Source organism: Pyricularia pennisetigena (assembly GCF_004337985.1).
Source record: "Pyricularia pennisetigena strain Br36 chromosome Unknown Pyricularia_pennisetigena_Br36_Scf_10, whole genome shotgun sequence".
Lineage (NCBI taxonomy): Eukaryota > Fungi > Ascomycota > Sordariomycetes > Magnaporthales > Pyriculariaceae > Pyricularia > Pyricularia pennisetigena.
Genome location: NW_021940922.1, coordinates 320,300 through 345,347, shown reverse-complemented (window position 1 = coordinate 345,347; position 25,048 = coordinate 320,300). Strand labels below are relative to the sequence as shown.

The 25,048-nt window shown below is 36.4% G+C and overlaps 3 protein-coding genes across 3 annotated transcripts in view; 1 reads left to right on the top strand and 2 right to left on the bottom strand.

The window, feature by feature from the left end:
* Positions 1 to 21,436: 21,436 nt before the first annotated feature.
* PpBr36_10468 (uncharacterized protein) lies at positions 21,437 to 21,997 on the top strand (the record flags this gene model as incomplete). The annotated part of the gene is made up of 3 exons (XM_029897579.1): positions 21,437 to 21,666; positions 21,780 to 21,886; positions 21,957 to 21,997. The coding sequence occupies 3 exons, from the start codon at positions 21,437 to 21,439 to the stop codon at positions 21,995 to 21,997; spliced, it is 378 nt and encodes a 125-aa protein (XP_029743919.1).
* Positions 21,998 to 22,771: 774 nt separating this feature from the next.
* On the bottom strand, positions 22,772 to 23,561 carry PpBr36_10467 (uncharacterized protein; the record flags this gene model as incomplete). The annotated part of the gene is made up of 2 exons (XM_029897578.1): positions 22,772 to 23,168; positions 23,353 to 23,561. The coding sequence occupies 2 exons, from the start codon at positions 23,559 to 23,561 to the stop codon at positions 22,772 to 22,774; spliced, it is 606 nt and encodes a 201-aa protein (XP_029743913.1).
* Positions 23,562 to 24,277: 716 nt separating this feature from the next.
* Positions 24,278 to 25,048, bottom strand: part of PpBr36_10466 (uncharacterized protein) — a gene marked incomplete at both ends in the record, with an annotated part of 1,219 nt that continues 448 nt past the window's right edge. Inside the window, 2 exons of the mRNA XM_029897577.1 lie at positions 24,278 to 24,408; positions 24,484 to 25,005. Coding sequence (XP_029743914.1) covers positions 24,278 to 24,408; positions 24,484 to 25,005 — 653 coding nt within the window. The remainder of the gene's footprint in view (positions 24,409 to 24,483; positions 25,006 to 25,048) is intronic.

Below are 25,048 nucleotides of genomic sequence, written 5' to 3'. Positions count from 1 at the left end.
ATGTTTTTTTTAGGTCGTCCTTTTTTTTAAATTAATTTATTCACACATTTAGCTCCTAATAATATTGGCGGAATAGTTCCTGGCAATTTTGGAAGTGGTTAAAAGGTTCTTAAATGTTTTTTTCGTATCCATAATTTTCCTATTTAATAAGGTATTTTGTTTTACCGTGGTTACGTTTATGGAAACTCCAGTATTTGTTCGACGTCGTATCTCTTTTTGCGTTAATTTCGATTGTTTTTTGTATATTGGTGCCGGGTAGTGCTGGTTCTAATAATAATACGTAAAACGTTAGGTGGATTTTGATAATTCCTGGTAATAATAATTTGTAATTGGTTTCGCTAATTTTTTATCGATTTCGAAAAATCCAAGTTTTTTGAAATTAAATTTGTCATTTGGTCGCTATATTTTAATATTGCGTCGAATAAAATAAACGTTATTTTTTTTGGAAGGATGGCCCTTTTATCCGATATTGGTTGGCGTATTTGGTTATTTTTTTCGTACGAATTCCAATTCCTGTTGGAGTTTTTGGTAAAGTTTTCGTAATTCGTTTATTTGTTTGTCGGTTCGTGGGGCCGTAATCGTGGTTTTTGGTTTTCCATATACCGTAGGGTTAAATCCGTAATTGGTATAAAACGGGGTTATTTGAATATTTTCGTTTTTTAAATTGTTATATACGAATTGTGCTATAGGTAATAACCGTACCCAATTATCCTGTTTATGGTTTATGCAATATTTTAAATCTTATTTTAATATTTGGTTCGCTCGTTTTGTTTATCCGTTTGTTTGTAAGTGGAATGCCGTAAATAATTTGTAGTTGTTTCCTAATTATTCCATTAAAAATTTCCAGAATTTTAATGTAAAAAGTTTATTTTTGTCCGTAATAATATTTTCTGGAAATCCGTAATTGTTGACAATTATTCGTAGGAATATATAAGCGATTTTTTCGGTATTGCTACTTTTTTAATAAAATAGGAAATAGGCGTATTAAATAAGTTTATCCATTATAATTAATATGCTGTTATATTTAGTTTTAGTAAGCGGTTTTTCGGAAGGTGGTAATTTATCGATAAAATATATTATAATGGTTTGCCAGGCCTTGTCAGGGGTTGGTAAAGGTTGTAAAAACCTGTAAGGTTTATATTTGGCGGATTTGCTTTTTGCGCAAAGTTCGCAATTTTTAATGGTTTTTCGTATTTCGTATCGTGTTTTTTTGAAGTTGTGGTGCTGTTTTAACCGTTTCCATGTTTTGGAAATTCTTTAGTATCCGTGGGCTTTATTTTCGTGGATTTCCCGTATTTTTTCGGGTGTAGTTACGGTGTTAGTCGTTATAAGATTTCGATAAATTGGTAAAAGATTTCCGTTATCGTTTGCCGTGAGGATTTTCCGTGTTTTTTCGGGTATTATGTTTTTATAATTTAGTTTTTTGTTAAAGGCGTCGGCCCTACCATTTTCTATTTTTTTCGGTAAATTATATTAAAATGGAATTTTAATAGGAATTTTACCCATTTAATTTGTCGTTTATTTGATATTTTGCTAATGGTAAAATGGGTTAGGTTTTTGTAGTCCGTATAAATTAATATTTCGTATTTAACTCCGGATAATTGTGGTTTTTATTTTTCGAGTATTCGGATAATGGCCATAAGTTCTTTGTCGTGGAGTTGGTAATTGAATTTTGGGTTTTATAATTTTTGTGAAAAAAAGGCGTAAAAGTGTAGGCGTCCTTTTTTATTTCGTTGGTTAAATTATCCTCCGATTATATAGTCGGATGCGTCGGTTTCGACCTTGAAAGGTTTCGTTGGATTTGGTATTTTGAAAATCGGTTTTTATATTATTGCGTTTTGTAATTGTTCGAAAATTTGCAGGATTTGTTCCGTTTATTGGAATTTTAGGTTTTTTTTGGTTATGTTAGTTAATGGGGTGGCGATCGCGCCGTAATTTTTAATAAATCTTTTGTAAAAGTTTACAAATCCAAAAAATGCCCCGACGTTTTTTACGTTTTGTGGTTGGGGCCATTCTTTTACTGTTCGAATTTTTGATTTTTTTATCCTGATTTTTCCAAGGGCGATAATATATTTTAGGAAGTTAATTTGTTTGCTGTACAAAATGCATTTTTCGTGTTTAATTAAAAGTTTAGCGTTTTGTAGTTTTTGTAAAATTGTGTAAACGTGTTTTTTGTGTTTTTCCAACGTTTTGGAAAAAATAAGGATATCGTCCAGGTAAATAACGATAAAAGTGTTTAAATATTCCCTAAAAACGTGGTTAATTATGGTTTAAAAGGTTGCGGGGGCGTTGGTAAAACCGAAAGGTATTATTAGGTATTCGTAGTGTTTTCATCTGGTGCGAAATACAGTTTTCCATTCCTCGTTTTCCTTTATACGGATTAAATTGTATATTTTTTTGAAGTTTAATATCGTAAACCACTGTGTTTAATATAACAAGTTTCGAAAATTTCCTATTAGTGGGAGCGGGTAGCAAGTTTTTATTATAATATCGTTTAATTGTTTGTAATCCACGTATAACTGTAATTTTCCGTTTTTTTGGTACGAAAAGGATTGGGTATTTTGCTGGTAATGTCGATGGTTTAATATAGCTTTTTTTGAGGTTCTTTGCGAAGTATTCGTTTAAAACCTCCATTTGTGTCGGGTTTAAACCGTATATTTTATGGAATTTTAATTGGGTTCCTTTTTTTAATGGTATTTCGTGGTCGAACGGATTATGTTCGGGTAATCCTATTTCGAGTTTTTGGTTAAATAATCGTGTATAATTTGGTATTTTTCCGGGATTTTGCCGTTTTTGGCCTGTTTTTTCGTAATTGGTATTATGTGGTTGGATCGGTTTTAGCCTGTGGATAATCGCTTTTTTCCGATATGGGTTCCGGGGTTGGTCGTTTTTCCTGTAAATACGCCATTTGTTTTATTTAATCCTTCCGTATTTTATATTTCCTGTATAAACTCTATTATACTGGAAATCATTTAATAATTGGGTGTTTTTCCTATCAAATTTAACCTGTAATCCAAATTATCCGGGGGTTGCTGCTTTTAAACCAGGGAATTCCTAAAATTATATTTTTATTCCCTATTTCCGTAATGTCTAAAATAATTTGTTTTTTTCGTTTATAATTTTCCATCCAAAAATATATAGTTTTTGTTTTAATGGTGCCGTTCCCGTATAAAATTGCCTTTCCTTTTACGGTTTATAGTCAGTATAGTTTTTTTTATTATTAAAATATTTGTCGTTTTTTTACGATTTTTGGAAAAATATAGTTGTTTTATATTCCGCTGTTAAAAAGCGTTCGTATAGGATTTCCATTAAATCGTATATTTAGGAATATATGTTCGTGTGCTGTTTTCGTGGTTTGCGTAGCGTTTTAGGTTTTTTATTCCGTATTTATTATTACCGTTTAATGCCCTATACCGTTTAGTTGTTTTAACTTTTTGGTTTGCTGGATTCGCGTCGTGGGTTTCTATTTTTTTTGTTTTGGGGCGTATGGTTGCTTTTAATTTTAATTTTATTTAATCGGTGCCCTGTTAATGCAGGCGTTTTTCGTGCGTTCGTGGGTATTTCGTTGTTTTTAACGTTGGGGTTCCACACGATTTTGGTTATAGGTGCGGGTCCTGGTTATCGTGATTTTATTTCGTATTATATTTATACTTTGGTTAATATATCTATTTTGCAAATGGTTCGGGTGTATTCGTATTATGGGAATTGTTTTTGGTTATAGCATGTTATGGGGTAATCGTTATAAAAGGTAAAAATTACCGTTGGTTCGATGTTGAATTTTATTTTAATTTCCCAATTAGGTAATTTAATGGTAGTATATATTTTGTGGATACTTATCGTTTTGCGTCGTCGTGGGAAGAAATCGTGGATTATTCTTTTGCTAAAAAGTAATCCGCAATTGTTTCGAAGACATTTTACCCAAAAGATTTCTGTATATTGGGGATAATTGGTATGCAAAATTGGGTGGTTTCCGAAAATTGGATTAATTGGTCTTATAAGGTTTTGTATTTGTATTCGAAACGGGATTCCGAGAAATTGCATTAATTGGTCGTTTCCGTATAAATCGATAAGTTTTTTTCGTATATATAAGGGTTATTTTCTTTTATTATATTATATGGGTTTGGGTATATAGTTTTTTTTCGTTGAATTCGTTTTTTGATTCGTTATTGGATTCTGTTAATTATATGCGTTATTTAGCATGTGATGGGTCCACGTTTATTTGTATATAAGCTAAAATAGATAGTGCCGAAGTGGGGCTGTTGGGGCTGTCGGATTTTCTGTTATATTTTGTGTATGTGTTGCGGGAGTTGCGATTTAAAGTCAGCGAATGGGGTTTTACCCTGTACCGGGTTTTATACCCACCCTGCATTTACGAGTCAGCTACCCTGTACCTGGTTGAGATTTTCACCAAATTAGCAAATCAGTGCGAACCCAAAAATAATTTGTATGGAAATAAGGGTGTTTTTTCAACGACGTATACAAAATAATTTTTCGGAAAATCGTGTGCGGTACCGGAACGTTTTCTGGCGTACGGACCCCCACTTCGATGTAGGAAAGTATATAAAGGAGATAAAGCAAAATCTCCCCCACCAATGAATTAAATCTATTAATCCAAAAATTAATGAATAATATAATGCATTTAAACCCTATAATTACAGGTTTTTATAACACAACTAGCATTACGCCGCATTTAAGCCAATACCTAACTCCCTGTTAGCAACCCATATTGTTAACAGGTTATAAGCCCGGAAAGGTTTTAGCTTGTGCATTGAAATGTATTTTGCATCACTGAAAAACCTGAAGTTTAAGCTTTATTTTGGTTATTGTCGCATTTTTACAGCACGTATATTAACGAAAATATTGCTGTTTTTGTACGAAATTGTTGGTTTTAGGCGCTAATTCAGCACCTAAACCCCTGTATTTACAATGGGGATCGCTCAAAATTAACGTTCGACTCAGGTTTTTTCAGGTACTGCAACGATCGCTTGCATTGCAAATCCAAAATTTTTGGTATGGTTTTTATGGATCGTGCACGCCATTGTAATTGGCTCAAATTTTTAATAGGGTTTACGCTAGCGAATTAGGGCCAAAAACCTCTGTATTCGTTAGTTAATAGCCCATTAAATCCTAGTGCGTTTAATAGGGTTTACAATAGCCCATAAACCCGTTAACGGAATTACGTTAATGGTTAATATACCCTGCAGTTTACTCTGCACGATACCCTGCAATTTACCCTGCACGATACCCTGCAATCTACCCTGCACCCATTTAACGAATTGAATTCGTTACGTGCACTTGGATTGGTACAAATACTAGGGCACCCATTAATTGCGGATTTTGGGGATTCTAGCCCTGTATTTTAATGGATTTTAACCATTAAAAATAGCAATAAGCCCTGTAATTGGCAATTACAGGCCTATACCCGTTAAAAGGCAAAAGGTATAGCAAATCCTAAATTAAATAGGGTATTTACGCTTAAGTAATTAGGTTACTTAATTATAGCTATAAATTAGCGAATTCCAATTATAATTTAGGTTACCCTACAATGGAAAACAGCCCTATATCGGGCCTACCAGGCCCAATTCCAACAAATAAAGGGCCTGAACCCAGCCTAAACGAAGTTTTAACCGCTAAATTACAGGTTTAAAACCTGCAATTAAAAACGTTAATTACGCAAATGGATTAATTTCAAAGGACAATTTAACAATGAATTACCTTCTTAACCCTGAAAAGCGGTAATTCCACTAGTTTTAATGGTAGTTCGGAGACCAAACCCGCTACCGCACCCCTTAATCCACCTAATAACTTAATTTTAGGTGAAAGGATAGGTAAAAAACTATCGAAACGGGTATTTTCTTGCCCCGAAAATTGTAAATTAGTAAGGGTTAGCAATTACGATTTGTGGAAACAGGCGTTAATAGTACAACTCAGGGCTAAAAAAGCAGCGGAATTTATTTCCAACCCTGAAATTGGTTATACCCTACCGGAATACGAGCAATTAGTCCTATTATTACTTATAAAAAATAGGTTAACCGAAGAACTTTTAAAATCCATTGCATGGTATTCCAGCCCCGTAACGGCTTATAAAGCCCTGGAAAATAGCTACTCCGTTGCACCCGAAATTAGTCGAAATTCATTTTATCGGGGATTCCACGCTTTAAACTTTTCAAAATTTAAAGGAACGATACCTGAATTTAACAGCCGTTTTAACTTATTGGTAACTACATTAACGAATACCAACGTGCAAATTAACCCCGTAAACGTACGAAATCAGTATTTACGGGCCCTGGAGGGGATATTCCCTATTTGAACCGAACGCCAACGCAGTACCCAACGGGCCCTGCAGGCAATAGGCCAAAATTCGGAAAAATTAAATTTGCAATACCTTATGGCGGACCTTATATCCGAAAATTCGATTTCAGGCTCTATAACGGCTAAAGCCGCTAGTTATAGGTCTAACGGCAAAACAACGGGTAAAAAAACGCTAAGAAAAAGCGCTAAAAAGGAAAATAATGGGCAGGAAAACACCTTTAAATTACGAAAAAAGGGTAATAAAAACTTTACATCGGTTTCTGCTCCTGCAAAAAAATGTTAAATCCTCCAACTCCAGCGAATTAACCACTGGAACGTCAATAATTTCTATAAATTTCGAATTATTTACGGGTTCGATTCCAGGTAGCGTTAACGAAGGCGCAGCGTATTACGCCCTGGAATAGGAGGTTAATTCCGCTATTAGCGGAATTAAAACATTAAATTTGGAATCGGATTCGGAGCCCGATTATACTGGTAAAACGCTAAAATTACAGGCTTTAGCAGCTAATTTTAGGGTTAAAACGAAGCCTGGACGCGGCGCAAAACAGACCCCTAAACTATGGAAGCTAGATTACCCTATCCTGTACGATATAAGTAATACGCACCATATTTTTGCAAATAAGCAATTTTTTACCGATTATACCCCCGGTTTTACAGTCGAAATCGGTACAAGAGGTGGCCCTGTTAGGCCTGTAGGTACCGGAACTGTAAAAATACAGGTCCGTTACGGCCAAAAAGCTGACGAATTTAGGGAGGTTACGTTAAATAACGTTTTATATATCCCTTCGTTTGGAATAAATATCGTTAATGGCCTTATACATTATAATATAGGGGGCGTATTATTAGAAGATTCCTGTACGATAAAGATCGCAAGGCGTGGGGACGTTTAAATACCGTTAAACATTCGTTTTATTTGAACGTTAAAGGGTGCAATATCCTTATTCGAAATAAAGGTATTTCGAATTACGGCTGTATAATAGGTAAGTATAGCACCGCTTTTAGCATGGCCTTACAGGGGGTTATAAAGGGCTACGCAGCCCCGTTGGAAATAAAATGAAATAATATAAACCCCGAAAATTACGAGGATTATAAAATTTACACCGATTCGGAACCGGAAAAAAATACGGTAACGGAAAAACTAAATCACGAACAAAATACGGAAATAACCGTAAGTTCACCTGTAACGCAAAAGCTTAGCGGTAAAAACCCTGAAAATCCACCTGAAATTGGGCCCCGTATGCCCAGTATACCGTTAGGTGACCCTTTTATATAACCTAATATAAAAGGGATTATTTCCGAAAAAAGGGGGTTTCCCACATAAGAAATGCGTTAAAACCTATTTTATTATCGGATTTAAGACAGGCCTTTGTAAATTATTTCCTTTTAGGCCTAAAACGGATTACGGACGGTTAATTAGCCCCTAAAGGAAACGAAATTACAGGTAATTGTAACGAAATCCAGGCCCAAAAAACCCTGTTATGGCACAAGCGTTTGGGGCATATAAGGTTATTATTACTAAAAAAAACGCTAAAATTATAAAGGGTTTACCTAATTTCGACAAAATTAGGGCAATTACCTGTATTGCTTGTATTAAAGCCATTTCTGTTAGGCGTACAAATAAGGTCGCACTCCCTATACCCCCTAACATTTTCGATTTTATAGAGGGTGATACAGTGACCTTTAAGCCTAATCCTCACAATAAAAAGCCCGTATTTTTGTTATTAGTGGACCGAAAACCACGTTTTCGGTGGTTTATCCCACTAAAAAATAAAGCCGGATTTACGGTTTTAGTGGCTATTAAAGGCTTTTTTAGGGTTTTCAAGGCTACGTACGGGCGCTACCACCTGAACTTTCACTTCGATGGGGGGTATAAGGTTAATATAAACCTTTAAAATTGGTTTACAAGCAAAGGTGTTAATTTTAGCATTTTGAATCTTTATAACCACGGCCAAAACGGACTAACGGAACGGTCCGCTAAGGTTATTTTGGATAGGCTTCGGTCTACCATTATAACGGCGTGTTTACCATTATATTTATGGTATTATTTACCGCCTGCCATGGTTGATTTAATTAACCGTATAGCGGTAATTAATAGGGATTTAATACCTTACGAGGAATTTTATTCCGAATTCCAATTTGGATTACCGCACAAACCCAATTTAGGGCATTTTCGGGTTATTGGTACTGTATGCCAGGTTATTATACCGCTGGAAAAACGCCAAAAATTTAATAAATTGGCTCCCCGCACCGAAACGGTGAGATTTTTAGCCCATTTATCAAATTTTACAGCGTTGGTTTACGTACCCGCTAAACGGGCCGTATATAAAGCCTTTACCGTAAAAATTATAAAGGGTATAGCCGCTGAAAATTTGGTTGTTCCAGGGGACACGTTACAGATTTTAACAGGGGAAAATACAAATTTAAAGGGGGATTTTAATTTTGAATTTAAAAACGAAATTAACAGCGTTCCAGCGAATAATTATCCCCTAAAAAACCCTGAAAATGCAGGGTATTTACCACCGGTTACAGGGCAGTTACCACCCGTTACAGGGTATTTAAACCCTAAAAATAAAGTGCCCGCCAGGCCTGTACAGCCTACCGTTCGCCCCCCAAAACCTATAACGGTAGCGGTACCTAATCCAGTACCTTAAACAACGGAAGTTCCGGTGTTTTCAGCACTGAAAATACAGAATGTGGAATTAAATTCGCAATTCGAAAACCCAGATTTAATGGATATAAATTACGTGCATTATTTTTGTTTTCAAGCCAAAAAGATAATAAAGAAAAAGCTTATTAAAAATGGCGAACCAAATAGTGATTAACAGGCTTTAAATAACCTTGAAAATGCTAAATGGTTAGCTGTTTTAACGTTTAAATTCGACCAAATCGTTATTGCAAAAACCTTCCGTTTTATCCCAAAAATTAAAATGCCTACAGGCCGTAAACTCGTTTCTACCCGGCCGGTATTTAAATTAAAAAAGGATGAAAATAATAAACCTATAAAATACAAAGCTATGTTTGTTGTTAGGGGTTTGTTACAGGTTGAGGGCCTAAATTATATCGAAATTTTTGCTAGCATTAATATACCACCTACCTGGCGTATATTATTAGTTATAGCTAATACACAAAATTGGGAAATAAAATAAATCGATTTTATCGGTGCGTTTTTAAATAGTGACCTTACCGACGTAGATATATATTTGCAAATTCTAGACGGTTTTAACGAATGGGTAAAAAATTGTAACCCTACCACCGCTAAAGTTTTAGTGGAAATGGGTTATAACCCGAAAAAATTGCAGGTTATACATTTGGAAAAGGCGCTATATGGTTTGAAACAGGGTCCAAAAAAATGGCAAAACAAATTTAAAACCCTATTTTTTAAAAAAGGTTTTAATTTATTAATTTCTAATCCCGCTATCTTTTATAACGTTAAATCCAAACATTTTATCGTTACCTTTGTAAACGACTGCCTGCTAATAGGTCCTAAATTGCAATATATTCAGGATTTAAAAGCCCGTTTTAATAAGGTATACGCGTTGGAAAACAGGGGCCCTGCAGCCTATTTTTTGGGCGTTCAAATTATAAAGGATAAACCTAAACGCCTACTTTAGCTCCATCAAAATTAATATATAAAGGAAATATTAGCAACGTTCGGATTAACTAATTGCAAATTTATATTTATTCCTTTACAACCGGGTGTGCTAAAATATAGTGGGGGTAAGCCCGTAAATGCGCTGGAAGTTAAATTATTATAGCGTATTATCGGCACCTTTATGTATTTAATGCTATTAACGCGCCCGGATATCGGTTTTGCGGTTTAGTGGTTTTTACGTTTTTTAACAAAAACCACTACAATCCATTTAACGGTAATTAAAAACCTATTACGTTATTTAGCGGGTATTAAATCCTTATTTATTTATTACGGAAATAGAGTATTTAAAGCCGAATCACCACCCAATTTATTAATAGGGGGTTTTAAAGGCTTAAAATTATTGGGTTTTAGTGATAGCGATTTTGCCGGGGCTAGGGAAGATTTAAAATCCATTTACGGATATTTGTATACCCTATTTGGGGGCTTTATAACGTGGAAATGCAAAAAAGCTAATATTATAGCTTTAAACACTCCAGAAGCCGAAACCGATGCCTTAGCGGAAGCCCTGCGTGAAGCACAATGGCTTAAAAACTTGTTTATAAAAATTGGACTACCTATAAAAGGCCCTATTGCAATATTTGGAAATAATACAGGCTTTATAGCTAACGCATATAACCCTACGCACCACCAACGTATTAAACATACGTTATTAAAATTTCATTACGTACGGGAATTAATTACAAAAGGATTAATAACTTTAAAATACCTGGAATTCCAACAAATGCCCGTTAATGCCCTAACAAAACCCCTAACGCTTCCAATTCATAAGGTCCTTTTAAAGCTTATAGGGCTAAAACCCCTAAAAATTTAATTTTTACCTACTAAATTTTAGGGTATTTAATTAATTCGTTAATTAATTACCTATTATATTTCCTTTATTTGCAAATACTGGATTTTTATTAGCCCAATACCGGCCGTATTACCCTAATTTACCCTGCACAGGTTGATTAATAAGCAATTTATACCGATTTTATACCAGAAGTTGAATTAAAATTGAAACAGTTCGTGTTTTGGGCGATTTACGCATTCGAAATACCTTATATAATATATTTAACTTGGACTTTTACCAACGAACAGCCCAATTAGCTACCTGGTTTGATAGTTAATTCCGTGGGTTAATATTATGTAAATCGGGGGTTCGAATCCGGGGGTTATTACAAATCTGGGGGTTTTTTCCAATTCGGGGGTTCGTCCATTTCGGAGGTTACAGGTCGGTACAGAGGGCTTAGTCATCCAAAGGGTTTATATCGGGAGTTCGAATCGGGTTGGGACACAAGGGGAATCTTTTTTTTTAAGGTTTTATTTTTATATACTTTTTTTTCCGACTTTATGTGAATAATAGCAAAAAAAGGGGGTGTTAATTATATGCGTTATTTAGCATGTAATGGGTCCATTTTTATTTGTATATAAACCACGATAGATAGTGCCGAAATGGGGCTGCTGAAGTTGTTAAATTTTCTATTATATTTTGTGTTTTGCAGGAGTTGCGATTTAAAATTAGCGAATGGGGTTTCACCCTGTACCGGGTTTAATACCTACCCTGCATTTACGAATTAGCTACCCTGTACCGGGTTGAAATTTTCACCAAATTAGCAAATTAGTGCGAACCCAGAAATGGTTTGTATGGAAATAAGGGTGTTTTTTTAACAACGTATACAAAATAATTTTTCGGAAAATCGTGTGCGACACCGAAACTTTTTGCGGGGTGCGGACCCCCATCTCGATATCGGAAAGTATATAAGGGAGACAAAACAAAATCTCCCACACCAATGAATTAAATTTATTAATCCCAAGATTAGTGAATTAAGTGCATACGAACCCTGTAATTAGAGGTTTTTATAACGCAACTAGCACCACGCCGCACCTAGGCTAATGCCTAACCCCCTGTTAGCAACCCATATTGTTAATAGATTCTAAAGGTTCCTTGGTTAAATTGTCTTTTATAAGCAATAATAAGATTAACTGCTCGTATTCCGGTGGGGTATAGCCAATTTCAGGGTTGGAAATAAATTCCGCTTCTTTTATAACCCTAAATTGTACTATTAACGCCTGTTTCCACAGATCGTAATTGTTAACCCCTATTAATTTATAATTTTTGGGGAAGGAAAATACCCGTTTCGATAGGTTTTTACCTATCCCGTTACCTAAAATTAAGTTACTAGGTGGATTAGGGGGTGCGGTAGCGGGTTCGCTTTCCGAATTACAATTAAAATTAGTGGAATCACCGCTTTTCAGGGTTAACAGGGCAATTAATTCTTCTATTACCCTTTAAAATTAATCCATTTAAGTAATTAACGCTTTTAATTGCAGGTTTTGGGCCTGTAATTTAGCGGTTAAAACTTCGTTTGGGCTGGGTTTAAAACCCCCATTTGTTGGAATTGGGCCTGGAAAGCCCGATATAGGGCTATTTTCCATTGTAAGGTAACCTAAATTATAAATGCAATTCGCTAATTTATAGCTATAATTAATTAACCTAATTACCTAAGGGTAAATACCCTATTTTATTTGTGATCTGTTATACCGTTTGCCTCTTAACGGGTATAGGCCTGTAATTGCCAATTACAGGGTTTATTGCTATTTTTAATGGTTAAAATCCATTAAAATACAGGGTTGGAATCCCTAAAATCCCCAATTAATGGTGCCCTGGTATTTGTACCAATCCAGGTGCACGTAACGAATTCAATTCGTTAAATGGGTGCAGGGTACATTGCAGGGTATCGTGCAGGGTAAATTAACCATTAACGTAATTCCGCTAATGGGTTTATAGGCTATTGTAAACCCTATTAAACGCATTAGGATTTAATGGGTTATTAGCGAACGATTACAGGGGTTTTTGGCCCTAATTCGCTAACGTAAACCCTATCAAAAATTTAAACCAATTACAATGGCGTGCACGATCCACAAAAACCACACCAAAAATTTTGGATTTGCAATACAAGCGATCGCTGCAATACCTGAAAGGGCCTAAACCGAACGCTAATTTTTAGCGTTCCCCACTGTAAATACAGGGGGGTTAGGTGCTAAATTAGCGCCTAAAAACAACAATTTTGCATAAAAAACAGCAATATTTTCGTCAATATACGTACTGTAAAAATGCGACAATAACCAAAATAAAACCTAAATTGCAGGCTTTCCAGCGATACAAAATGCACTTTAATGCACAAACTAAAACCTCTCCGGGTTTATAACCTGTTAACAATATAGGCTATTAACAGGGGGTTAAATATTAACCTAAATGCGGCGTGGTGCTAATTGCGTTGTAAAAACCTGTAATTACAGGGTTCGTATGCATTTAATTCACTAATTTTGGGATTAATAGATTTAATTCATTGGTGGGGGAGATTTTGCTTTATCTCCCTTACATACTCTCCGACATCGAAATGGGGGTCCGCACCCCGCAAAAAATTCCGGTGCCGCACACGATTTTCCGAAAAATTATTTTATATGCGTTGTTAAAAAAACACCCTCATTTCCATACAAACCATTTCTGGGCTCGCACTAATTTGCTAATTTGGTGAAAATTTTAACCCGGTATAAAGTAGCTGATTTGTAAGTGCAGGGTGGGTATTAAACCCGGTATAGGGTGAAACCCCATTCGCTGACTTTAAATCGCAACTCCTGCAACACACAAAATATAACAGAAAATCTAATAACCTTAGCAGCCTCATTTCGGCCCTGTCTATTGTGGTTTATATACAAACAAAAATGGACCCATTACATGCTCAATAACGCATATAATTAACAATTTTTCCTCTAACGGTAATCTTTTCGCCAATTTTAAAACGCACTTTAGCTTTATTCGGATTCGATTTATTCATTTAGATTTCCGGTTTTCTGCGTTGCAATACTTCTATCTGGCTAATACCGGCCGCTAATATGGCTGCAGCGCTTATACCGGTATAATTCCATGCCAAACGTCATTTAAATCCTATTAATTTAAAATTTAGTGCGGGAACCCCTTTGATGGTTTTTCGTTTCCCTAAAACGCTATTTGGCCTTAATTTGATTTATGGTGGAATATTTCGTTTGTTAGGAATACTGTTGGTTTACAATTTATAGAATAAATTAACGTATATCCGTCCGAATCGTTTATATTTGCTTTTTCGCTACTAAATTCGTCGTTCGAACTTTTTTTTATATTTTTTATTTCCGTCGTTTTTACCGTTAGTAAAATATTATTTGTTTCCGCGTTAATTTCTTGTTCGGTATTTCTATTTCGCCTTTTCTGTTTTCGCCACCGTTATTTTTTTTTATATAATTCGAAAATTTACACCCCGGTTTACCGCACAAATAAGATTTCTAATTTTTAAAAAATTGGTTAGGCCGTTTATTGTTTCCTCGGCGCGGGTAACGGTTATTATTTCGCTTTTTGCGGCCTTTTTCCTTTTTTATATTTCCGGTTAACGAAAAACGTGCTATATAGCGCATATCGCTTTTCCAATTCAAAAACAATTGATATTTGGTTCGATAATACCGGGAAAATGGTCGCAGGGTTGGTAATAACGGTTTAAAGCTTTTTCACGTTTTCAATTACCTTTAGGGTCGTTGCAATAAAATCTTTTTTATCCGCGTATTTAGGCTTTAATGCTTTTTGGCAAATTTGCAATTTTTCAACATAATTTGCATAATTTCTAAATTTCGTTTTCCTTCGTAATCGGGTTCCGTTTTAACGTTTTTAAAACTGATAAAGCTCCAATCTTTATAGTATATTCAGCGTAAAAACGGTGTTTTAAACCGTTTTTCAAACTCCGTATACACTTCCTTGAACGTTATTCGCCTATTTATATATTTTAAAAAATGCGCTTTTGCGCTTTTTACTAAAATTAATGGGAATAATATATGTATTTAGGCTAACGGGATTTGTAATATACTGCAAATATTGATAAAACCTTCAAATTTATCGTCCAAGATGTCGTATAATTCTCCTAAATGGGTTCTTCCCCTATTCCACGCGCTATTAAACGCTTTTACTTGGTATAATTCGATGAATTCGTTCAGGATTTGCAACAATAGGATATATTCGTAAATATTTAGCATTTCTTTTTATTATTCTATTATATCCCCTATTATTTATCATAACGCACTACTACCTTAACACTCCGTTTTATATGTCGTTGTAACTTTATTTTCGCCAAAAGTCTATCCTTTTGGGAATTTAATAAAACCTTTAACTTTTTAATTCGCGGAAAGGGTAGTTTTGGTTACCCCCTCCTTTGCAAACCGGTCATTTTCCTCCTTTTACTTTTCCTTTAAAATAACGTTTTCCACATTTTCGGTTTTTAACTCCGTCGTTTGGAAACTTTGGCCACCGGGTAATAGGACTACCTATATAAATATTTTGTAATTCCAATTTACCGGTTCGGTAAATCCTTGACTGTTTTTTTTTCATTTTTTTACCTGGTAAAATAATTCCATAAAATTCTAAATTTGTTTTTAAAACTTTTTGGATTAAAGGATTGCAAATTATAAAATGGTCTCCAATCCATTTTTCGAAATCTTCTTAATACGAGGTTAATAATGTTTTTCCGCGTTCGTCCTCCCTAAATCGGCTAAATACTTTGAAAATCCATATTTTTCGTCGAATGATTAATATTTTTTCTGGGTTTTCCGGGAATTCGTGGGAAGGTTCGTACAGGAGTTCCGCCTTGATTCGTTCCTTTATTAATAAAAATAATTAAAGTTTCGACAATATATTGTCGAGGAGAGTTCGTACCCTATTATAGCGTTTGTCGTTAACCTGGAAACCGGTTTTTACGTTTATTTTGTCGTATTTTGTCCAATAATACACGTTTTTATTATTACTTTTTAACTTATAGGGTAATTTGCCTAAATAATACAATCCAAAAACCTTTTAACATTCGTAAAATAACGGTTATTATCTCCTTTTTTTACATAACGTTTTGTAAAAACGTTGCCCGTTTAATGTAAAAGTCTTAACTGGTAAGGACGGCTTTTTTTTATTAACCGTAGGATATCCTGTTAGTCCTAAGTATTTCTAAATAACGGTGTTAACGTTTAATCCTTTTATTTTACTTTTTTATATAACCTAAATAATATTTATCAATGTTAATAGGTTTTTCGTAATGTCGATCGATTAATAGAACGTTGTTATACGAGTATAAAGATATATATTGATTGTTTTTTCAATAAAACTGTTGAAAGGTGAGTTTCTAAACGTCCTTCCGTCTTATATTTCGCTATCTGGCGGGTGAGTCACGTGAAACTGGCCTGTGCGGTATTGCGCGTGATTCATCGCTCCATTGTTAATTTGACCGCGATTCCCTCTATTCCTAGTCTCAAGGCTCATCCCTGAAGCCCAGAGCTCCACAATTAATCCACTTCGTTCGTTTCGCTCCACTTCGTAACTCGTTTGCGGCTTTGCAATGTATTTGTGGGTCCATCCAAAAAACGCTTTGGTTCAGGTTTGAGGACAATTTGTCGATTTTCGCCGTTTATAACGGTATTTTTGGCCTTTTTGCGACCGACACTCCCTTATTATTCCACAATTACGCAAAATATCGAAAAAAGAAAACATCGTTAAAAATGGGAATTGTTAGGCCTTTTTTATAAATCCAAAACTTTTTGCACCCGGTACGCCAATTAAAAGTTGGATATAGCCCGCCCTTAATCCGTTTATAGCGGTACTGTTTTTTCGATTTTTTTTTCGATTTTCGATTTTTTTTAATATTATTTTTAATTTTTGACCAAATTTTATACTTTTTGCACGTGGAGGGTCGTATATATGTATATATCGTTATGAGAAATTTTGGTGCTTATATCGGATTATATAAGCAATTAAATAAGCGGATAGGCAAAGTATATATTTTTTTATATATAATTTACAATTGAAACTCGTTTATATTTTTACCAGTTTTAACGATAATGAAACCAAAACTTCAGAAATTCGATTACGTATATAGACAAACGTCCAAGTCCAATCGTATTTACAATATCGGCTTTGAAAACTGTTTAATAAAAACAAACGGCAAATGTGTATTTTATAAATCTTTTTGCTTTATTTAATTAATTTTATATTATTTTTGTTTTGCAGCAGAATTTTGTGGTTTTTGCACGTGGGGGGTGGCATATATATATTTAATATAATATTACATTTTTGTACGTATACCTAGTTATATAAGCCCTTAAATATGCGGATAGGTAAGGTATATCCAATTTTATATATATTTTACCATCGAAATGCTTTTACATTTTTACCAATTTGAACATTAATAAAACCAAAATTTGAGAAAGTGGATTATATATATAAATAAACGTTAACGTAAAACCCGACTTGCAATACCGGCCCTTCTTATGTTTTTATATAAAAAAATGCTAAATTTGCGTTTTTTTTGTATTTTTTGCTTTATTTAATTCAATAAAATTTATAAAAAAAGAACTTATATAGAATCTACTAGCAAATTGATTAAAGAATATATGAAGTGAAAATATTTTCATTTTACCAATATTTGCGTAAATTATTTAATTTTTTAACAAATTGTTAATTTATATAAAAATATTAATAAAACTTTTGTTTCAATCGATAATTGCATGCACTTTGCAGTATTAGGTCTACTAAGATATAAAAGCTGTAAACTAGATTAAAATAATTATTGCATACCATTATTTAAAACAAAATTTAAATATAATAAAAAATTACAGATTTTATTTAATATTTTAATATCTTTCCAAATACAGTAGCTATAAAAACGCGGCCGGCATTCAAATACTCAGCAAACTCCAATAAACTTAACGCAAATTACTATATATTTTTATAATTTTTATTTATTTTTTTATACGAATATTTAATTGCATATTATGGGTACACTATTTTCTTTTACCATTATAATTCGAATATATTGCATTTACCAGCTACAAGCGGCAGAATACCACAAATTATCCTTATATTAATAAAATAATCATAAACGATATCGTAATATTAAATATATTATTAGAAATACTATTATAAACGGCGAAATGCGACAGATTATCGTTGGTGGTACCGCTATAAACGGCGAAATGCGACAAATTATCGTTGGTGGTACCGCCATGAACGGCGAAATGCGACAAGATGTCCTCAAACTAGAACGAGCGCGATTTTTTCGGCCAATGTAATTGGTCGAAAAGCCATGTGGCTGAAAGGTACATGGAGCGATCGGTCCCCACTGCGAAGCAGGGGGGTCTAGTCTGAGCACTGAGACTACTCTATTCCAACAAAAGGGTTAATAAATCTAATTGGGAAAATAAAAACAAACCTTCACGGTGTATACACTGTAAATTAAACGGCCATGCTGTTTCCAATTGCAGACTTTTACACCATGAAAAGGTTACCAGTGGCTGGAAGCTAATAAATAATAAAAAGGGAGACCGCTATAAAAAAACAGGTCGACTTCGTTAATATTATTAATAAATCTCCACCTTGGAGAAATAATAACAGTCGATCGAAAACCGTATCGTTGGAAGAAATTTGAGCCATTAAGGAGGCTAATAATTCGGTATATTGTTTACCTATTTATAATTATATTCATGACTATATTCGTAATTATATTTATGACTATAATTGTAGTTACCTTAATAACGGATATAAAGTTAATAAATTAATTTTAGGGCGACGTGGAAATGGACTTGATTTAAAATACTGTTGTACAACGTTTTCTTTACCTAATTGAATATATTCTGACTTTAATCCACATATTGTATTGCATTTTATCATGAAGTCCTCCAATTTTATTACAGACAGTAGAGCAACAATCCATACTTGTGGCGATATATAGTATTTAACAGACGTTCAAGATATAAATACTAGTGTTCAATAGGGTAATGCCTCCCATTTAAATATGAATAAAATGGGAACTATAAAGATAAAGTTTAACGATACAGGTATAAGAGAAACTATAAATAACGTGTACCATGTACCAGAATTTGGGTTGAATATATTATCTGTTGCACAACTAAATAACTATATTATCAACCTTTATAAACAATAAAGTAATAGTGATGAATAAAGAAAATAAACATAAAATAACAGAAGGTTATCAAAATAATGGGCTATATATTGTACCTGCCAAACTGTGGAAAATAATTACATATTGCATACGGAAAAAAACAATATTGTCTCCAATGTAATATTTGAAATGCAGGTTAAATATGTGCATATAGGGCTAACACCCTCACTGCAGTTAATGAACATGAGTAAAATAAAGATACCCGAGAACGATATATATAAGTAAAATAAATATACGTGTGAGATATGCTTAGCTGCAAAATCCAATCGGAAAATAAACGGGACTTTTGCAAATATTATCAATAATAACATATTAGACAGAATCCATTCCGATTTAGGTGAACCCATAAATCCACCCACGTATAATTATTATAGATATTATATAACCTTTTTGGATAAAAACTCACGTTATTTACGTGTTGGATTGCTAAAACTAAAGGCTGATGCCTGAAAGGCATTTTATATTTATAAAAAAACAGATCGATAATAATACCGCTAATATAGATGGTAAAAGAACAATAGAAGAGTTTTTTTACCGATAATGGAGGCGAATATATAAGTAACAATTTTAAAATTACGTTACAAAATAACGGTATTATATATCGTTTTACACCTGCATATACAAAATAGCCAAATGGGTTAACAGAACGTATAAATCTAACCCTGTTTAATAAATTTTCATCCATAATTGCATGCAATTTGCACCGTTACGCTAATAAGAATAATTATTTTATAACATACTACTATCTTTATATCAAACACTATTATTCTAAAATAATAAATTCAATATAATAACATATACAAAAAATTAAAAAATATAAACTTAATATCTAAATATTAACATAATCAAAACAGCTATAACATGGGTTTCTGCGTCCGAAAAGTCTAAAAAACTCAAATATTTTAACGCAGATCAGTTGTTATTTTTACGATTTTTATTTATTTTTTATTCCAATATGTTATTTTTTACAGTAGTTATACTGTTATTTTTTTGCTCTTACGGTGCGAATACAGTGCGGATACCCGCCATAAGCGGCGAAAATCGACAAATTGTCCTCAGACTAGAACGATCGCAATCTTTTCGGCCAATGCAATTGGTCGAAAAGCCATGAGGCTGAAAGGTATATGGAGCGTTCGATCCCCATTGCGAAGCAGGGGGGTCTAGTCTAAGCACTGATACTACTTGAAACCAAGGTTTTCCTTTTAAATATAGCTAGGGGAGGGATAGCGACCCCTGTAGCCGATATATGTTCGATTATACCCGTCCAGCCTCGCGTTCCGGACTCTTTGCTGTTATAGGCGACGAATCCAGGCCACTGCATTCCGGCCGTTTACCAGGTGACCTGCCCTATTTCCATTTATATAAGCGGCCTAGTTGTTAATGACCCTGCTCAGGAGCTTCTTATTTTCTTTTTTAAGCTAGAACTCGTAATGTTCGCTTGTACCGTTGGAAGAACTCTGAGCGCCGTGGCCGACACCCTGCTGCAAACCATTATGGCAAGGTGATGAGGACGGTGGAAGCGGATTCAAGTCGTTAATCTCCGAGGGGAAACAATGGGAACAAAATGCCGCAGTAGCGCAGTCTTTTGGGGAGGAAGGATGAAAAATGAGAGCAACCGCGCGCAGCTTATCAGGACGAGTACATCTGGAAAAGTCGAGGAGGTACTCACTAATTATTCAAACAAAATGGAAGAGGCGGAGCGCCTCGTTGAAGGAAGCACTCTGTGCGCTAATAAAATTCACGCTTTGCCAATCTCTATTCTTATCAGTCAACCTAGGAAGCTATTTTAAGGTAGAACAGAGCGTCAGCTGAGATTATTCGGGGGATTCTCGAAGCTATTATTCTATTATCTCCACCATTTTACTTATAAAAGCTATTCAGTGAAGGTTTGACGCTGCTGTTAACTCACTGTAGCAAACGGAAGGAATGTCGGAGGTTCGCTTGCTGGGCATTTGCAAACACCAAATCCAAAATTAGTTTGCAACGTTTGGATAATGTCTAAAACATATACTATGCAAAACTAAAACTGACTTACCAATTCCTTAAGTCAGCTCCTGGGACAGGGTTAGAGCGAGTCGAATTTGCCATGGGGATTAAAGCTAAACCTATAAGCTTGTTGTGTGTGGTTATATGGCCAATTTCTGAAGAAACTTCCCTATAAATAGCATGAAACGAAAGTTTGATAGACCCGCCTAATGTTGTATTTTTCATTCTCCAAGGCCTAATCGGGAAAGCTTCAACCTCTAAATAGAACCTTTGTGTTTGAAATTGGGTGTGCAATGTTTTGAATCGGCTCATAGGCAGCGGTCTACAATATAAAGTAACTGTCCGTCTTTATCATAAGGATGAGCTCTTTTTGCAACCCATTTCCTCTCGTCAATCTAACCATTTAAATTTCAAAACCTGGACCAGCATATTCAAGATAATTTGTACAAACTATTCATCTTTAAACCCTCAAAAAAGGTTCGCCATGCAGTTTTCCACTATCAGCGCCTTTTCGCTGGCCGCTGCTGGCGTGCAAGCCGCGAAAGGCTTTACATCAACCTGTCGCATGGTCGCAGGCACTTACAGTCAGGTGGGGTTCACCATCACAACGGAATGTCAAAGAGCAGATGGCGAATTCGATGGATCCACAACCAGTCTCGATATCACCAATTGCTTTCATGCCATTGATGGCATTATCGCATGCGGCCCAGGAGGGTAAGCCGGTGTAACCAAAAAAAAAAAAAAAAAAAAAAAAAAAAAACAAGGAACAATTATAACCCAAACGAAAAATAATTTTCTAACATTTATATTTTGATTTTTCAAACTAGTATATCAGGATGCTCATGCGGAAATAACCCCAACGGTGTGGGTATCATGACTTGCACTTGCCCAAAGAATTCGGGGGCATTGTCGCCGCAACAACAGGTGGATTTGAGTAAGTTTCTAGTCGCAGAGTCTCCTACGATTGGAATTTCTTCTAATATTATTCGTTCACCGGTAAACAGACCAGTGTATCGGCAACGACAATGGCAAGCTTGTTTGCTAAAATTCAGCAGCAGGGCCATGCTTCAAACTGCTGGTTCCATGCTCAAACACAACTTCGCCGTTCTGCTAACAGGTCTGATCAGGCATCGACAGCTGTGGTTTGCTTGACGCGCGGTTCCCGTGGAATCTTGAGGTTTTGTCGGAACAATGGGAAGAAAGGCTTCCGACCTCCAGGCCAGGGCTAGATTACACACTTCTTATTAGTGATAAAATTTGGAACTGGATATGTACGACTTGCTTACTTGAAATTTACAAACGCATAACCACTTTTAGGCATAGTTTTAAGCCTTTAGAGATATGCAACCCAGAAATTTGCTGTTATAGGATTTGCAAAACTTCATAGCCCACCCATGGATATAGCTATGGCACAGTATTGTTGGCTTGGTGAAGGAATTGTTACAGAACCTTAGCTTAGACGAAGAGCATCGAAGCCTTCGGATAACTGTCATTCCATAGCAAGGTCATAGTGAGCAACGCTTAGTGTATGATAACATTCCTTGTCTAGTTTAAAATGAGCTTTCGCTCAGCTTCCTCGGCATTGTAGCTAATAGCCGTCCCCAAACCTGTATGACGAGCCAAAACAGACATTTTAAATTACATATTTGGCCTAGCGTAGGAATATAGCAGGGGCGAGGAACTGTAGGTAAACATGACATGCTCTAGTGGTGAACTTGGCAATAGCCACCTGCTGGGGCTTAGCAGTAAGCACACTGACTTTTTGATGTTGTGATGTGCCTGAGACCGACTTGGCGAGAAAGCATTACGGTTTGGAGGTTCAAGCCTCAGGGTCCTGACAATGGCGGCGGTTATCTGGCTCGGCCGACTCGCAAGCAACCATTAGATTTGCAACATACCAATCGGCTGGCCTTCCAGCGTTGACATCTGCACCGCGGTCAAGAAGGCCTTGGACAACCTTCTGAGAAGTTGGGGAAATTGTGTAGATGGCCATGATCAAGTTGGGAACCAGGTACGAGCCGTTATCGTTGACGTCGATTCTGGCATGTCTGAGCAGTTGCTGCAAAACTTGCCACTTTGCAGACACGATCGCCCACTTGAGAGCACGCCCATAGCAGTCGTGTCGGCCACGTTTGGCTCCACCCCGTGCCTGAGAAGCGCTTTGGTTGTCCTCGGGTATCCGCGCTGGGCCGTCTCGTTCAGGGAGTAACGCGAGCCTGCGCGCAAATATTCCCTGATTTCGGCCAGGCGAAATAGCGTACCGATTGTTTCATAGGTCCCCCAGCACGCGGCAAGCTCCAAAACTGTTTTTTTATCCGGATCAACTGTTTTGGAGCCGAATCTAAGGATATATAAAAGCTCAATCGCCTCTCTGCTGCCGTATAATGCGAGGATGCTGACCAAGCTAGCTCCTCTACTCTCGTTTGAGGAGTAACATCTTGGTTTCTCTTGATGATCGGTTTAATGAAATGGACTGTACCGCGTTCCACTGCGAGCCCGACGGGACCTAGCAAGTACTGAGTCTTGATGCTCATGCTGGGGTCTGCGCCCAGGTCGAGCAGAAGTCGTGGTAGGGCTTCAATCTCAATCCTGACAGCCAGAAACAGCATTTCGAAGGTCCATAATGGCAGGCCAAATCCCAATGCAGAAGATTTTTGGATCCGCCCCAGAACCTGATCTAGGATTTCGTTGGAGCCGGAGGTTGCCGCCGAATGTATAAGGCTCGCAAGTCCCGGATCGTCGAGCGCGAATCGCGCCAAATAGGCGGGGAGAAACCTGCGCAACAACGCAACGATCCCAAAATCACAACAAAACTCTCGGTTTTTAACAATGAATAATTAAATCTTTTCAAGATGTTCGCAAACAGAAAAGCTGCTTAACATAACGCCTAAAAGCCTGATTTTGTTATGTACTTTTATTAACAGATATTATAGTTTACAATGATAGTAAATATAAATGTAAACGAACAAAAGCTGAAAAAATACCGGTATAGTGGGTTATAGGGGATATATAAGCAATGTTACCTCAGGGCTCATCCCTGAAACCCAAAGATCCACAATGAAACATGGTTTAATTATGGCTTGTTAATACCTGTGGGTTTATCCAAGAATTTGTTTAATTTAGGTTTGTATACAATTTGTTGACTTTCGTCGTTTGTGTTCGTGGTTTTAACGATTCGGCGACTAATATTCCTCGGCCAATCTAATTGGTCGAAAAACCATGTGGTTGAAAGGTACATGGGACTGTTTGGTTAGTGTTTTTAGAATTACAACCGCCCTTTATCGGTAAACAATCCAAAGTGAAATTTTTAGGGATGTATAACTATTTACAGGCCAGTCTTAACTGCCAAATATTCTACTGCAACCTGAACCGTCAGGGCCAAGATGCCCGTGGCCGGGATCTTGTCGTCGTCGGAGCGTCGCTTCCAGCCAAGCTCGTAGGGGAGTCTCTCATTCTCTGTGTTCGGGTCAGCGAGGATGATCTCAGAACCGCTTGCGGGCTGGAACAGCTGGTAAAAGCAAGGCCACTCACCGAAAAAGTACTCGACCAAAGTCCTGTTGGCGTTTCCTTTGTCGTAGTTGCCGAACAGACCCAGGTACATGGCGGTCTGACCAAGCGAGTTGGTGTGTCCGTCGAGCGGCAGGTTGAATTTGGGGTTAACGGCCTGGGCGCTCTTTTGCCGGGCCGCGAGGGCCCTGGCGGCGTCCTTGATGGAGATGGTTTCCGAGGGCCAATGCGACTTGGTCTCGTCGAAGATGGTCTGGTTGAAGGACCAGTTGTCGCCGAAGAAGATGTCGGCGCGGCTGAGCGACGCGTCATGCTCGATGAGATCGTGCTTGTTCAGATCATTGAGGTGGAAGGTGTCCTTGTTGCCAGTGGACGAGGCGCTGACGGCCTTTTTGCCCTGCAGGCGGAAGAAGAGCTTCGCATCGTCGCGGAGATTGAGCGCGGCGTGCATGCCATCGATCAGCGCGTCGACCGAGATGTCCTTGCCGTTGTGAGGGAGGTAGCCATGATTGGCAAGACTGTTGAGGAGGGGGCAGGGGGATCGGCCTGCGTGGATTTTGTTTTGTCAGTTGACGCTGCGCGCGGGCCA